Here is a 15,040-nt window from a genome sequence, read left to right as displayed (position 1 = left end):
CTTCTCAAATGAAAAGTTTGATGGATTACAAGATTTCTCATTTGGAGATGAGCATTTTTAAGATGATCACAGCCGTTGCCCGCCATAGCTCCTTGCTTAACAGCGATAAAACTGCAACTGCCGGACTGTCGATTGCTTTTGCTGCCATTTTCTATCCTTTTCTAACACTCGCTAATCCTGCATGCCAACCTCAATGTAGCCCACTTCACATGCTAGCGTGGCATGTGTGCCACATCCAAGCTGTGCAATGCCCGGACCCAAAAATCAGTGTGGCCCAATCATCATGTGGCCAATGCATGTACAGAGAGAATGGATGGTTGTGTTCAAAATACATTTAATGGCCACCTAATAAATGGACTGACTGGATTTTCGGCAACAGCATGTGCAACACAGGGCCCGCTCAATATGTGGCTTTGATGCAGCAGGTGTCCGTAGAAATAGCAAACCTATCTTTCTATACTATGAAATGGAAGAAGGGAAAAGAAGGGGGGATTATTCACAGTCATTACTCAACAGAAGCATCCCCATTTTCGACCTGTGAAGAGGCGTCTGAAGCAGCCTTATTAAGGGTCAGGTTCGAAACATCATCCGCAATGCTTCCATCTTCGCCGTCCACAGAGGGTTCAATTGGAAGTGATGCGGTTGCTTCGGCTGATGACTCTGACTCTTCCACTGGTTGCTGAAGTTTCCAATACATGATGCTGGCCGTTAGAGTGAGGATCATCTTCTGGTTTACCTGCCAATGACAGCATGAATGCCAATGTTTTTTAATAAATCCTTGGAAGAAATTGGCCAGGGAAGGACACTCTAATGTACTGATCAAAGACCACCCATCTAAAAACTGCAATAAATAACCTCATTCAAGAAACTGGAAGAATCAGTGGCAGTTTCCATGAGCATATATCTTAGTGACTCAACTCAAAACTCGGCCGACTCAACTTGAATTGGCAAGATTGCAAGCCGAGTCTCACCGTGATACTCGCTGGTGAGCTCAACTTGGTCGAGACTCAGCCTGACTCGCCAAGTCAGCTCGTGACTCCGTTGTATCAACACAACTTGAAACTGAGTCACTCCAAGAGTGATTGCTTTTCATAATAATGAAAAAGAAAAGTGCAAAGAGTGAGATTCAAATAATCATATTAATTTAATAATTAAATATTGAGTCGAGTCTTCGAGTTGACCCATTAATGGCCTTTTTGTATGAAATCCTTCTGGATTCCGGTCCAGGATGGTTCCTAATGATGTGGGAACCACTCAAGATTTGAAAATTGGTTTGGTGGTAATGTATGGATTGCCACCAAAATTCAGTTGTATTACACCATATCAGGCCGATACAGCCATATCATATATGGACAAAACTGGTTTCGTATCGGGCTGAATGTACCGGTTTTGGACAATACTTGAAAACTTGGAGAATATAACAGACTCTTCCCATTAAGCAGGCTCTGGAATGACGATTCTGCGCTTCCTGAATAAAATGTTATTTAATAATCAAAGTTGGTGCCGACAAATGGCACTAGATATGCATGCATTTGTGCGCTTTCCAAGAAAATGACCAGAAATGCTTGCAACTTCTGGGAAAAAAAAAAACCTTTCTTAAAAGACCCATTTCTTTCATTCTAAAGATTCCACAAGCTGGGCAAGAGAGCTTGATATTCACACAAATGGCCCGAATTGATTTCATTTGTTTTGTTTTCGGGGAAAGAAGGGGTCTTGGAGGGTCCTGCTCAGAAGAAAATGTATAGTTTATGGATGCTCGGGATTTGGTCTGGGGAACCAAAATGTTGGAAAATCATAGAGAATCATCCAAAAACACCTGTTGGTTACTGGGGCACTATTTCCACGTGGTCCAGGAAAAAAGAAAGAAAGAAATAAAGAAAAGAAAAGAAAAGATAATCAGATGGGAACCATTACCTCCATGATGTCCTCAGGCAACAAGAAAATGGAACACCCGAGCTTCCGAGCAACACTTATTATGTATGTAGCATTCAGCTTCTTTTCATCATCTGCATTGCGACAAAGATAAATACTGACATTTTGGGCCATGCCACAGATACAATGGGGTCCGCCAGATGATGAATCACTTGTATTTTGCACAGACAAGGATTCAGAATCCTACTCTCACAAGTAGCCGCCATATTTCTAATGGGGTCTGCTCATGTGGTACCGGTACCACCACAAGCTAACAGTGGAATGTCCCGGACAGAAGTAGGGTCCAAGTGATGTATTTATGACATCCAACCCATCCGTCAGATGTGTGACCTCAGGTTACCCTGTGTAACAACTCTCAGCACAATAAAAAAACTCAGGCAGGCCACACCATGGCAAACAAGTTGAGAGCCGATGCCTACTGTTGATTTGAATAGAGGACCCACTGTGTAGTTTATCTGCAATCCAGGTCATTCATAACCTTCATCTGGCCCGGATGAAGGTTCAGGCTCAAAAATCAGGCTGTTGTGCAAATCAGGTGGGCCCTGGTGCAAGTCAAGGGTGGGAAGTCCCTCCCATCATGTTCGCTGTGCAGTGGACAACCTGAGTATTGGATTGGGCTGATTTTGACATATGGAGCTAGCATGAGCTCATGCATCTGATGTCCTGCATACATCACGTGGGCCTCACATCTCCCCACTGGAGAGCACCTCATTTCTAAAGCTAAAGGTACAAAAATATCCAATTTGCATGAGGAAGAAAACTGATAATAACAGATGATGAGAAGACGTACCGGTTTCACCCTTGGTAACAAGGTTCCAGTTGACAACCCTCGGCTCTACAACACTAAGAAGCTCGAGGAAAAATATCCCGTTGGATAGGTTCTTATCCTGAGGAAAAGAAATTGCATATATCTCATAAGCATCATAACAATAATGGGGATTATATGATCGTTGGGCTGGGGACATTAAGCAGGCCCATTTGGATACCACCCAATAAGTAACTTTTTAAACTTATCTAAGTTAATAAGTAACTTTTTTAACGTTAGTTTGGTAAGCACCACTATAAAAGTAATTTATGTGATGAAAGTTACTTATCCCCATGAGTTTTTATTTTTTGCTTTTCAACCTTTTTAACTTTTCTAATTCTTTCTCTATTTGATGGATGGTCCATATCAAAGGAGGCCCCACATGATGGGCGGTCCACATCAAAGGTGGCTCCACATGCTGTGCAGTGGATATTAATGGTGGGCCCCACATGATGGACAATAACATTGATGGTGGGCCCCACATGATAGACGGACCATATCAAGGTAGACCCCACATGAGGACAATTGACATCAAAGGTTTGCCCCTAAAGATGAATGGCCCACATCCAAGGTGGGCCCCACTTGATGGACAGTCCACATTAAAGGTGTGCCCACATGATGCACAACCCACATCCAAGGTGGGTCCCGTATTATGGATAGCCCACATCGAAGGTAGGCCGCACACGATGGATAGTCACATTGAAGACAGGGCCAAGGTGGGTCCAACATAATGAACAGTCCACATCAAAGGTTGGGCCCACATGATGGACGGTGGATATCAAGGGTGGAGTGAACAAACTTGAGATATAAGTACTAATGTGATGTTGGAAACCAAACATACTTTTCTACTTTTTGGCTGATAAGTTTGTTGTTTACCCAACATGCTTATCTGTTGAATAAGTAGAAACCTAGATAGGCTACTTGACGCATAAGTAGCTTACGATCCAAACACCCCTTAGCGTCCCTGGGCACCGGTCTAGACAACTCAGGCTGATAGCTTAATGATCTCAGTGCCTGATGTCACCATACATGTTGATGCAATCAAGCGCACTAACACGCAATAGATCACACGTGGGCCCCGCATCAGACAGAAGCGGTGAATAGAAGGCTCAAATTTGTTGCGATGCTTGGTTCGTGAACACATTTGGATGTGGGGATGTTGTTCTTTCCCAAGATGAATTCGCACCACATGCCCTCAACTTGAGGATGATACTAGGGCTGCAACTTGGGTTCGGGTTGATTGACCCTCAGGTTGTCAAGATCATCAGGTCGGGTTTGGGTTGAGCAAATTTGGGTCGGGTTCAGGTTGAGCAAATTTGGGTCGGGTTAGGTTAGGTTGGGAACAATTACATGCAATTGGGTCAGGTTGGAACGAGTATAGAGGAATTCAGGTTGGAAGTTAGGTCGGGTCGGGTTGTGGGCTGGGTCCTCCTAAGGTCGGGACGGGCTTAGGTTGACTCACAACCAAACCCAAACCCACCTGAGTTGCACTCCCAGATGATACAATCCCTCTCATGATAAAGCAATTTTCAGGTAATAAAACAAAGATGGTCTCTCACCTTGAAACTTTCCATTTGAGTTTTTCTTCCTGCACTCCTCACTTTGGTATTCGCCCAATTTTGGATGTCAGTGTCTGTCATCTCTTTTCCATGAGACGAGCTCAAATTTTTCAGGAGTTGAAGTATATTGAACCTCATTAGCTGCCATAGAAATGCTGAACAATAGCCAAAATATCAAATGCAGTTCAAAAGAATGAATAATCCTGCACAGCAATGAAATAGTGCACAATGCTTGGTAAGAGCTATGGGACATTTTTGCTCGGTTCCCAACATTCCGTGCAGGCGGGGCCAACCTTTCAGCAAACCCAGATTGCTCTTCTAGTGGGACCCACTGTTGAAGAGTAACGGCCTGAAAATCTCCTTAAGCAACCCCAGCCATCAATTGGAGAGCTTTTTTTTTTTTCATATGAACATTTGACCATCCATTTTTCATTCTGATCAGATGGGTATGATTGTAAGATACAAGTGTTTTTTGCAACATGCCTGGCATCTGCCAGGAGCCCACCAGCACATATGAAACAAGCATTGTTATATGCCAATCTGCAAGGTAGCGACACTTGACTTGGAAAGGGTGAAGAGTTACCGAGTATGAGCTTCTTATTTCCTTGTACGATATCATTCCCAGCCACATTAACAAGGGAGAAATTCAGTTCTTTTCCAATCCTTATAACCTGGTTGCAATTTTCTACTTTCCTAAATGGCATCTTAATGGGAGGCTTTGTTGCCTGTTTCCACTTAACTGACCCGGGAGATGCTTTGTCGAGCACTTCCAAAAGGACCCATCTGCACAGAACACACCATTTAGCTGTACCAGTAAAATTAGGAATTATATGGTCTTCAGGATATCTCGCCTTCTACAAGTGGGGCCCATGGTTTAGAGACCAGACTGTTGATCCGCGGGATCCAAACACGGATAACTGTGCTAAAAAAAAATCTTCGCGAGCCTTCTAAACTTTGGTTTTAGATTAGCTAGCCATGGTCCATCCCACTGTGGGTCCATCTCATCAATGGCCTGGATCACCCAATCACGGGCCCTGCTTGAACAAATCAATGGTCTGAGGATACTATACATATCCTTGGTCGACTATCAGATAATTCCTCCACTAATGGAGCCAGACCATTGATGCATGACAGTTTCTAGCTCACCCGTTCCTCACATCCTCAAACACGTTATTGACATATGTAGAGACTCCGAGACTGTTGATCCATAATCGGAAGGCTCTCTCTTCTCTAGACACTTGCACATCATCTGTCATCATCTCAGCGAAGGACATCTTGCTGGAGTCGGCTGACAGACCATTCCTGCAAACGAACAGATCAAATGCCAAACGTAAACATTCACACTTTCCAAACACAAGGGTCATACCATGAAATTAACAAAGAGCATGGAAAGAACCAAAGTACCACTGCTGACAAACAGTCGCAATTTTCCCAGGCGAATTTGCATAACTGAAGCCACCAAAAAGGTCCGTAATTTGGAACACCCTTTAATCTAAGGGCCAGCTTGGATGGGTGGAGTCCAAAAAGTAGATTTGGAAGCGAAAACATGTTCCATCCAAGGAAATTTGTGGAAATAGAAATCTCTGGAAAAGAATCCTAGATAACCTGTTTGTTTTCACATTTGTGATTTCCATGGAAGTGTGGATAGGTCAATGGTAAAAAAGTTAGAGCCCTCTCTTAGAAAAGGTGGAAATCTCCATTATTTTTATTTTTGTTTTTTGAGGAAATGGAATTCACCATTTTTTGAGGAAGACCATGGAAATGGAAATTGATTTTCACGGCTGTTTTTTTTTTGGCAGACTCACGATTTAGGAAAAATGATTTCTGTACCACGGTAAAAAAGAGGATCCACCAATCCAAATAGGAACTATGGTTGCTCTAATGACATCATAAAAGGGACTTCAAAAATAATTGAAATTACTGTGGAGAAATCATTTGAACCCCTCGGCAAAGTGAGAAGCTTGTTTTGTGAGTGCCAACCAAACTAAATGATGCAATCATTCACGTAATGCCTTTTCGACAGACAGAAGGGTAAGTCGTCACATGCAAGGGCCTCCCATCAATGCACAGTATACAAGTGTAGCTCGCATCTTGTTAGACGTCATTTTCTGAAGCTTTTTCTATAAAACCAAGAGTCAGGCATGACAGCCCATGACCATGTGTTAAAGAAACATAGATAATGATAGAGTCAAAACCCAAAGAGATATTACAAGATTGATCGTAGTTTTGTCAAGAAAATAATTCACATATGCTATATTACAGCAGTTAACACTGTTAAAAGCATGCATTAAAGGCTTGCTCTGGTTGTAGTGGGAATAATTGGGGCCCACGTGGTGTATATATCACATCCAACCCGTCCATTGGATTCATCCCCTCAGGTTATCCAAAGGACCTGAAAATCAGCTCAATCCAAAAGTCTGGTGGGGAACAACACAAAAAGGGATCGTCTTTGGATGTGTGGGGCTTTCCACTCACAAATTTGAGTTTGATTGGACCTGAGTGCTCTAGTATTTGGATGTCCCATGGAACTTGTCACTTACGACTCGAGTTCCACAAGTAAGGCCTAAAGTAAGAGAAGATCAATTCTTTAATAAATGCAAGGATTTCTCTATCCATGGAACTCCCTTTCTTAGAACCCAACATCCGTGGAAACATCCACACATCCAAATGACTCCTAAAAATTGTTACATCATCTGGAAGCATCATGGTGGGGCCCACCTAATGAATGGGCCAGAAAGGGGAGGTAGAAAAAATGTTGTTGAAGAAGCAAATGGAAAAAGAAAAGAGCATCCTTACCTATGATGGAATATGTGCGCAACAAATGCCAGATTCAGATTTGCCGAGCCTTCAACGATGTCTTTTGGAGTAATGTATCTTTTGCAATCCATTCTCTCTGCATGTTCGAGTATCATGTTCGCCCTTTGAGTAGGATCCTTAGTGTCCAGTGTAGCTGGGCTACAATGTTCTGGCGCGAGAACATTGAGCAGGTAAGCGTAAGCCTCTCCGTCCTGAAAATGCATGAGGTCATGAGAAATATAGGAAGCTACCTATAGATAAATGCTTCTCCTGATGAGAAGGAAGACAAGTTCTAAAACTTGGTGACTCGACTCAAAACTCAGCCTAGTCAACTCAGATCAATTTCAATCTGAGTCACGGTGAAACTTGCTGGTGACTTCAGCTTGGTCAAGACTTCCCCGGACTCATCAAGCAGTTCATTGACTTGGTGTACTCGATGCGTGACTCAGCACTACTCAACCCAAGTCACTAGCCTGGATGGTTGCTTTACAATGTATGTGTGAAATTTGAACCCCTGATCTCTATTAGAGAGTCAACCAACTTTGCCAACAAGCCATGTGTTCCATCCATCACCATTTTGTCATTTTTTATATTCACAAGTATTAGATAGCTATCAGTACTTATTCTTATTAACTTAATACTTGAATAGTCAGGTTGAGTATCTGAGTCAACCCAACCCAGCGGGACATCGAGCTGAGCGGAGTTTTTGGGTTTTTGAACTATGACAAAGATAGAAATGCAAAAATGACAACAAAAAATGAGTGCTGTATTTGATGGGCAAAACCCCAATCTCTCAAGTGGAAAGATCGATTATCAAGACACCTTCCAGGGATGTTGATGGACTGGTTTCAGCCCACGATTACGTAAGCATGAGACCAGCCCATTTATTTTTGGGGCCTAAAATTAGGCCCAGGCCTTGGTCCGCAGGACTAAAATTCTATCCGAGCACGAACCATGATGAATGTAAATGGGCGTGGCTGGACCTGGTTTAGGGCCACTCAATAGAAAAGTCTTACCTTCACATCAGAAGTAAAATTTGTGACGGTTTTCTTGTAGCCTGCTTTCTGGAGATGGAAATTCATCCAACGTAGCAAGATCTTTTCTGGAGACAAAACCAAGAGCTCCTCCACCTCCTGTGAATTCAACACCAGTGCATGACCAAAACCAAAAAAAAAATCCTACCCATCAAAACTACGACGAAAAAGAAGAAGAAGAAAAAAATAAATAAAAGAGGAGCCAGAGTCGATCAACGTATCTTGACCTGGCTGTTATCAACCAACTCAACCAGTTGAGGTGTCTTCTTTAAGTTAAGATCCGCTAACAGTTGTATCTGGTATTAAGAAGGCAGCTGATGTATCACAATACATAAATGCAACGGTGGAGTATAAAGATTTTCTGGAAGTATAACTTTCGAATAGAAGGGAGCACCTACTTCAATTCAAATAAAAAGACCTGAAGAAGGATTACAGGGTCCTCAGCCTCGGCAAATGTATAGCTTGATGAGGTGCAGGATTCCAATTCCATCTATCTTAAATGTAGATTGTTGGTTTCATTCCTCCAAAATGTCTATTTCTTTGTGCATGTGTGGTCCACTTGATCAATAGATAGATTAGGAACATTCAAGTGGAAAATAGGGCTTTTATCAAATTTTGGGTTGGATTGGACTGGGTTGAGCCTGGGCCAACCATCTCTTTTGGGCTCAAACAGTGGGTCTTTAGTGTCAGGTAGGGCTAGGCTACAGCTGTGCCAGGGCCTAGTCAGGTCCGGCCCAAACCAATCCATTTCCACCCCTACACGTGCAGAGTGATGCACTAAGCCCTAGGAAGCCCTATTTTCCGAAATTCATCAGATCTGAGCCATAATGTTTTTGCTGATGACATGAGATCCTTAACCCTCTTAGGATAGGTTTTTGCGCCTATATTCTAAAGAAATATATATGCTAATTGCAGAGAAGGAAAGTTCACATGGTTACCTTTATAATTTGAGAAATCAACCCGAGTAACAAATGAGACTGCAGAGAAGAAATTACAAAATTCATTCCAATAATTCAAAGCTATGACTCCTAGAGAAAATTACCAGACAAAGCAAAAACTAAGTTTGATGCAAACATAAAAAATGCAATGGGCAAAACACTAGGAACAGTACATGTGACGTCACTTAAAACCCCAAAACACTTCATATTTTCTTTTCAAATTACAAGATCTTTACAACCTTGAGCATCGAATTAGTCAATAGAGTCATGATCCCGTATGAATTCCTTGTACCTTATTGTGCCCACGTGGGCCAACCTATGATCAACAAAGACCAGTAGATGGAATGGGCCCATCGTGGATTGATTGTGGCCCCAATGTTAGATTGGATGATCACATCCATTCGAATAAGGACCTACAAAATGGACAGTAAGACCAAGTTCAATTTTACCTTCCATTTTGCATGCCCTTAATTGTACCTCTGTGATTATCAAATCATGATTATTTTTCGGTGCAAGCACAATCTATGGTCAATTCCTTCTATTGAATGATCTTCATTGATAACTATCCCACTTGGCTATGCACTCCAAAAAGGTACAAAGAATTCATAACGGATTATAGCTCTCAATCGAGAATATCTTCAGCATGCATATCATTCATGCACTAAAGTTCATCACCAAGTTCAAGTAACAGCAACTGTTCAACCTTCCTGTCATAGAGGACAAGTATCTTATATCCCGAGAAGTCTTTGACACTAGTTTGGCAATGCTGGCTGCAGTGGATTGATGAACTGCTTCACCCTACTGAAGCCTGGCGGATATCTCAAGCTTGCAAGAAACAGCAGGTTGACGAAACAGTGTAAGGGTACTTTCAGTGGCCAACCAGCACTACTCGCAATGAAAGATAATAAAAGCCTTTAGCAATAAAAGGAGCATGTTTCAGTGGTACTTGTCCAATGTGGGGCCCACATGATAGATAAAGGCCATCCTATCCATCCATCAGATGTGTCACATCATATTACCTCCAGGTGCCAAATGACAACCTGATCCAGCGCTCAAGTGGATCACAACATGGAACAATGTGAGAGGGGAGGATTGCCCTTGATTTACACAGGAGCCCACCTGAATTCAGAAACAGCCTGATTTTCGGCTTGTCCCTTCATTCCGACCAGGTGAACGTGATGAATGTCCTGGACTTCATATATACAACATGGTAGGCCCTCCACCCAAATCAATGGTGGATGTTCCCGCCCAACTTGTTCCCTGTGATGTGCCCACCAGATTAACAGATCAGAGTGATTTTAGAGCCTGGGAGTACAGTGAGATGACGCATCTGACGTGTAGGGGCTAGATTTTATTCATGAATGATGTGGGCCCCACATCTGTCCGGTACCAACTTAGCTTATGGTGGTACCAGTACTACTCGAGTGTGCCACATAATGAAAACCTTTATGAAAAGTCCTGGTTGAACACACTGGCTCGCTTGAAATTGAAGAACATGGAATTTTATTTGTGCATCGTGTGGACTCCTCATCTGTCCCATACCATACTGCTGTAGCTTATGGTCATACGGAGCACACCCCATAATGAAAACATCAACGAAAGTCTCGGTTGAACAAACCAACTTGCTTGAAATTGAAGAATACGGAATCTAAGTTCATTTTCAAAAGCACAGGTCGGGAAAAGATACCAACGTTCCCTTTGTGAAGCAATAACAAAATGTGGCACAGAAAATCCAAGATGTGTCGAAATGGATGCAATGGAATCAGTTCTACTTACCCTCCCTTCAACCAAGTCCTGTGTTCCAATGTTAACTACAGTGCACCCGATAGCCTTTGCGGAGTTGAGGCAAAGGGTGTGGTTCTCATTCCTTTCCCACGGGTTGAGTATTCTTTTGGTGTTGATTGCTCTTTCATCGATTGTTCCAGGAACGGCAACATTGATTAGTTTGCTGCAATCGCCAAACCAGCAAAAACAAAACAAACATTCAAATACCACATTCAAAATCCGATAAGATATTGTATAATGCGATCCCGCAAGTACCAGAGAAGAACCCCATCTTTTGCAAGTTCGAAAAGATCATTTGTAGCTGGATCTAAAGGAAGATATTTGTTTAGAAAGGGGTCATCTCCAAGGTAACTGTTGATATGGGCGACATAAGACGCCTTCTCTGATTCGCTGATTGTGTGCAGAAGGGTGGTTGTAGTGGCCTTCAAGAATGCAGATGAGTTCTTCGAGTCGCCCATTTTGGCAGTTGCACGGGCTTGCAGATTCAAATATGCCTGTCCATTCAGAAAAGTTAGTCCACATGTCCTACTCATCCTCTACTATCTCCAATAAAAAAAAAGAAAAAAAGAAAAAAAAAAAAAAGCCATGCGACCTCACCCGAAGAAAGGCTTCGAAATCGACCTCATCGGTTGTGTTTGGATATGACTCACCCAAAATCTTTCCGATCTCTTCCTCGCTAATTTTCTCTCTAAGAGCCTTAAGTTTCGCCATTACGGGTGGTAAATCTCCAACGGTAACATGACCCGTCTGGCTCCTCATAGAAATAAACTAAACAAAGCACACAAATTCATGAGACGTGCGATTTGCTTCAACCCATGAAATCAAAGCCGTCTAAATCACAAGAAATTATTGAATTTGAAAAAGGTGAATTGATCATGATTTTTCTTTTTTTACACTAGAAAGTAAAAAAGGCATGGAATAATGCTTTTCCAGATCACAGTGCCTGCTTTAATTGGACAAAAGGCATCTAATCTTTTAAGGATTTTTTCTTTTTTCTTTTTTCTTTTTTACATTACAAAGAAGAGAATTTTGCATTCACAAATTACAATGCTAACTGCAGTTAACAAATTGTGATAATTTGCTAATGTTTTCCTTCATTATTTATTTTTTCGCATTCTTTGAGTGATAGAAATCGGCATGAATAGGAATCTAGTTGAATACTTACATTTGATTTAAGGCTGCGAAGCTCAACCTGAGTAAATTGGCTCTGAAGCCATTGATCGGAGACAAAAACTCCCACGAAACTTGACATTGTTGCCACCGTCAGGGAAGATCTCCACTATATTCTCCTCAAAATTCACCCGATAAAAATCCAATAGACAAACCAATAACAGTATCCCTACTCAGAACTCAATAACCAAAACCCAGATCAACAACATGATTTCAAAATGGAACTTGACAAGAGATCAGGAGATGGGGAAGAACACAATTCGGGAAGCATGCAATTGCGTGATTTGGATGTGCCTGGTTCTCCAACCTCTTCTTCATTTTATTCCTGAAAGAAAAAAAAAACCAAAAAACCAAAATTCAAAAAAAAAAAAAAAAAAAAAAAAAACTATCGTAACCCAGAAATGAAATCAGAGAACCCAATTCAAGAAACATGCACATGGAGTGATTCTCACATGCATGGATCTCCAAACTCTTCTTGTATAGTTAGATTTCCCCAAATACAATAACAAACCATTTTTAGTAAAAACTGAAAGAAAAAAGGAAAGAAAATCTCCCCCTTTACTATTTTGTAAAGAAAAGCAACAAAACAATTGAATCCAAAAGACAAACATTCTAATAAGAAATTCAAAAGATCTATTTTTCTGCCATTTTCTTGAGGAATTTCAAGGCAACCAAAACCCAGGAAATGAGAAATTGGAGAGACTCCCCATTTAGGAAACATGAAATTGAGTAGTCTTACATGTATGGATCTCCAAATGTATTATTCTTTCCAATCGTAATAAACAATGTGAATAATCTAATAAAATCTCCTTTTTATGCTATTTTCTTGGTGAAATTCAAAGGCAACCAAAACCCAGAAATGAGATGGGAAATTGGATAGAATGCAATTAAGGAAACATGAAGTTGAGTAATGTCATGTGTATGGATTGCCAATCTTTCATTCATTTTTTATTTATTTTTAATGATGACAGCGTGTCCCTGCCCCTTATTAAGGCGAGACTATTCCTGGCAGATGCATGCAATCACCCACAAACCAAGTGCATCGGATAAAGGATGGGGAGGGGAATCTCTCATTCTTTCCAACCCTGATAGAAAAAAAACAAAAAAATGGTAAAAAGATAAAAGATCTCTTTCTTCTGCTACTTGGTGAATGAAATAGCAATCGAATGGAGAGAGGGAGATTGATTCGCAATCTCTTATACTTTTTCCTCTGTCCTAAAAAACCATAAATCTAATAAAAATGAAAAAAAGGTGAACTGAAATGGAGAAAAAAAATTCAAAATTTCATGCTACTTTTCTTGATGAAATGCAAGAGCATCAAACCCAGAAATGAACTGAGAGATTGGAGACAATCCAAATCAGTAAATGTTATACCAAGTCTTTTGTTCTTTCCATTCCTGATGAAAACCAAAAATGCAATAGAACTTTGAAAATATCTGTTTGCTCTTCTGCTATTGTTCTTAATGAAATGCAAAATCAATCTAAAAACAGACAGGAAATGAGAAATTGGAGAGAACATGATTCAGGAAATAAGATTCCAGATTGTTTCTTCTCACCATTCCTGATATAAAAATAATAATAATAAATAAATCTAGTATTTTTCTTAGCAAAATGCAGAATCAATAAAAACTCAGAAAGAAAATGAGAGATTGGATAGAACCCAGTTAAGGAAATCGGATCCCAAATAATTGTTTCTCACCGTTCCTGATCAAAACCCAAAAACCACAATACAAAAACATTTTTTCTGGTATCATTCTTAGCAAAATACAAAAGCAATAAAAAAAATTAAAAAAAAAAAAAAAAAAAAACACCCAGAAAGCAAATGAGATATCATAGGAACCCAAATTCAGGAATTGCAATCCCAAATCTCTTGATCTTTCTCATTCTTGAATCAAAACCCAAAAATGCAATCAAAATTATCTATAAAAACTATTTTTTCTAGTATTTCTTGCTCCCCAAAATGCAAAATCAATAAAACAAAAAGGAAATGAGATAATGGAAAGAACTCAATTCAGGAAATTGGATTCCAAATCTTTTTTTAAATTTCCATTCCTGATCAAAACCCAATTCAGAAAATGCAATTCCAAATCACTTGATCCTTCTCATTCCTGAGTTAAAACCAAAAAAAAAATGCAATGATTTTTTTATATTTAAAATCCATCTTCTCTACTATTTCTTTCTCAATGAGATGCAAAACCAATCTAAAAAGATTCAAAACTCAGCAAGTAAAATGACAGAGAAGAGAGAGAAGGAGAGAGAGGGAGAGAGAGGAGATAGAAACCTGTTGCAGAATAAAAAGCTTCTTCTTGAATGAGATTTGATGGGGCCCTCCTTTCTTCTTCTTCTTCTCTCTTTTCGCGCTTTAACTGTTCTTTCTATGATTGCATCTTTTTCCTTTTCTTTCTCTGTTTTTTTTTTTTTTTCCTCAGATTTCGAGAGAATGAGAGTGAGAGAAGGAAAAGGCAAAAGAGAGCAAAAAACGGTTTTTCTTCCCCTTGGGACCCGCGAAGGCTACTGTGGGGCCCAGAGACTAGAGCTCGAGAGGGAGAGAGGGAGAGTCGCGCGAGGAGATTGAAATGTGTAATTCGCGTCATGTTTACAATCGTCACGCGTGTGAGGATCTGAGACGCTCATCAGCAGAGGGTCCCATTGCGTACCTGTTCTGTCCAAAAAAGGACACGGATTGTCAACTCTGTGGGGCCCACCTTGATATATGTGTTTAATCCATCCCGTCCATCCATTTTATCTGTTTACTTTAGGACGCATTTTGGCTAGTGACCCCAACACCAGCGAGCTAGCTGGTGTCGAAGCTCTGTGGGCCCACCATGATGTATCTGTCAAAGTTCTGTGGCCCCCACCATGATGTATCTGTTTTATCCATACCGTCCATCCATTTTTCGAGCTAATTTTAGAATATACGCCTAGAATTAAGGCCGATCCAAATATCAAGTGGACCACACCACGGGAAAATAGTTGATGACTGAATATCTAGGCGTTCAATCTCCACCGTTTCTTGTGTTA

The 15,040-nt window shown here is 40.8% G+C and overlaps 1 protein-coding gene across 3 annotated transcripts; it reads right to left on the bottom strand.

Annotated features, from left to right (window-relative positions):
* Nucleotides 1–14,457, bottom strand: LOC131219559 (fimbrin-5-like). Of its 3 annotated transcripts, none has more exons than XM_058214764.1 (15): nucleotides 14,301–14,457; nucleotides 12,015–12,344; nucleotides 11,447–11,617; nucleotides 11,105–11,343; nucleotides 10,841–11,012; nucleotides 9,065–9,103; nucleotides 8,354–8,422; nucleotides 8,109–8,225; nucleotides 7,093–7,304; nucleotides 5,443–5,598; nucleotides 4,880–5,079; nucleotides 4,297–4,451; nucleotides 2,723–2,819; nucleotides 1,915–2,006; nucleotides 1–736 (listed from the first exon to the last, which is right to left on the bottom strand). In XM_058214764.1, exons 2-15 carry the CDS (start codon nucleotides 12,099–12,101, stop codon nucleotides 506–508), a joined length of 2,037 nt encoding a protein of 678 aa, XP_058070747.1. In that variant the 5' UTR covers nucleotides 12,102–12,344; nucleotides 14,301–14,457; the 3' UTR covers nucleotides 1–505. The 3 variants fall into 3 exon arrangements, with proteins under 3 accessions (XP_058070747.1, XP_058070748.1, XP_058070749.1); XM_058214765.1 differs by having other exon boundaries at nucleotides 12,015–12,128; nucleotides 14,301–14,456; XM_058214766.1 differs by lacking the exon at nucleotides 12,015–12,344 and having other exon boundaries at nucleotides 14,301–14,455.
* Nucleotides 14,458–15,040: the final 583 nt, after the last annotated feature.

Source organism: Magnolia sinica, chromosome 11 (assembly GCF_029962835.1).
Source record: "Magnolia sinica isolate HGM2019 chromosome 11, MsV1, whole genome shotgun sequence".
In the NCBI taxonomy this organism is placed as follows: Eukaryota; Viridiplantae; Streptophyta; class Magnoliopsida; order Magnoliales; family Magnoliaceae; genus Magnolia; species Magnolia sinica.
Note: the sequence above shows the minus strand (reverse complement) of the source record. Positions and strands in the feature narration are given on the sequence as shown.

Excerpts from the sequence above, each read along its gene's own strand:
- LOC131219559 (XM_058214764.1), bottom strand. The coding sequence starts at position 12,101 with ATGTCAAGTTTCGTGGGAGTTTTTGTCTCCGATCAATGGCTTCAGAGC. Across the intron at positions 8,423-9,064 it reads TGATTTCTCAAATTATAAAG|ATACAACTGTTAGCGGATCT; the intron begins GTAACCATGTGA and ends TCTTAATACCAG. Across the intron at positions 737-1,914 it reads TGCCTGAGGACATCATGGAG|GTAAACCAGAAGATGATCCT; the intron begins GTAATGGTTCCC and ends TGTCATTGGCAG.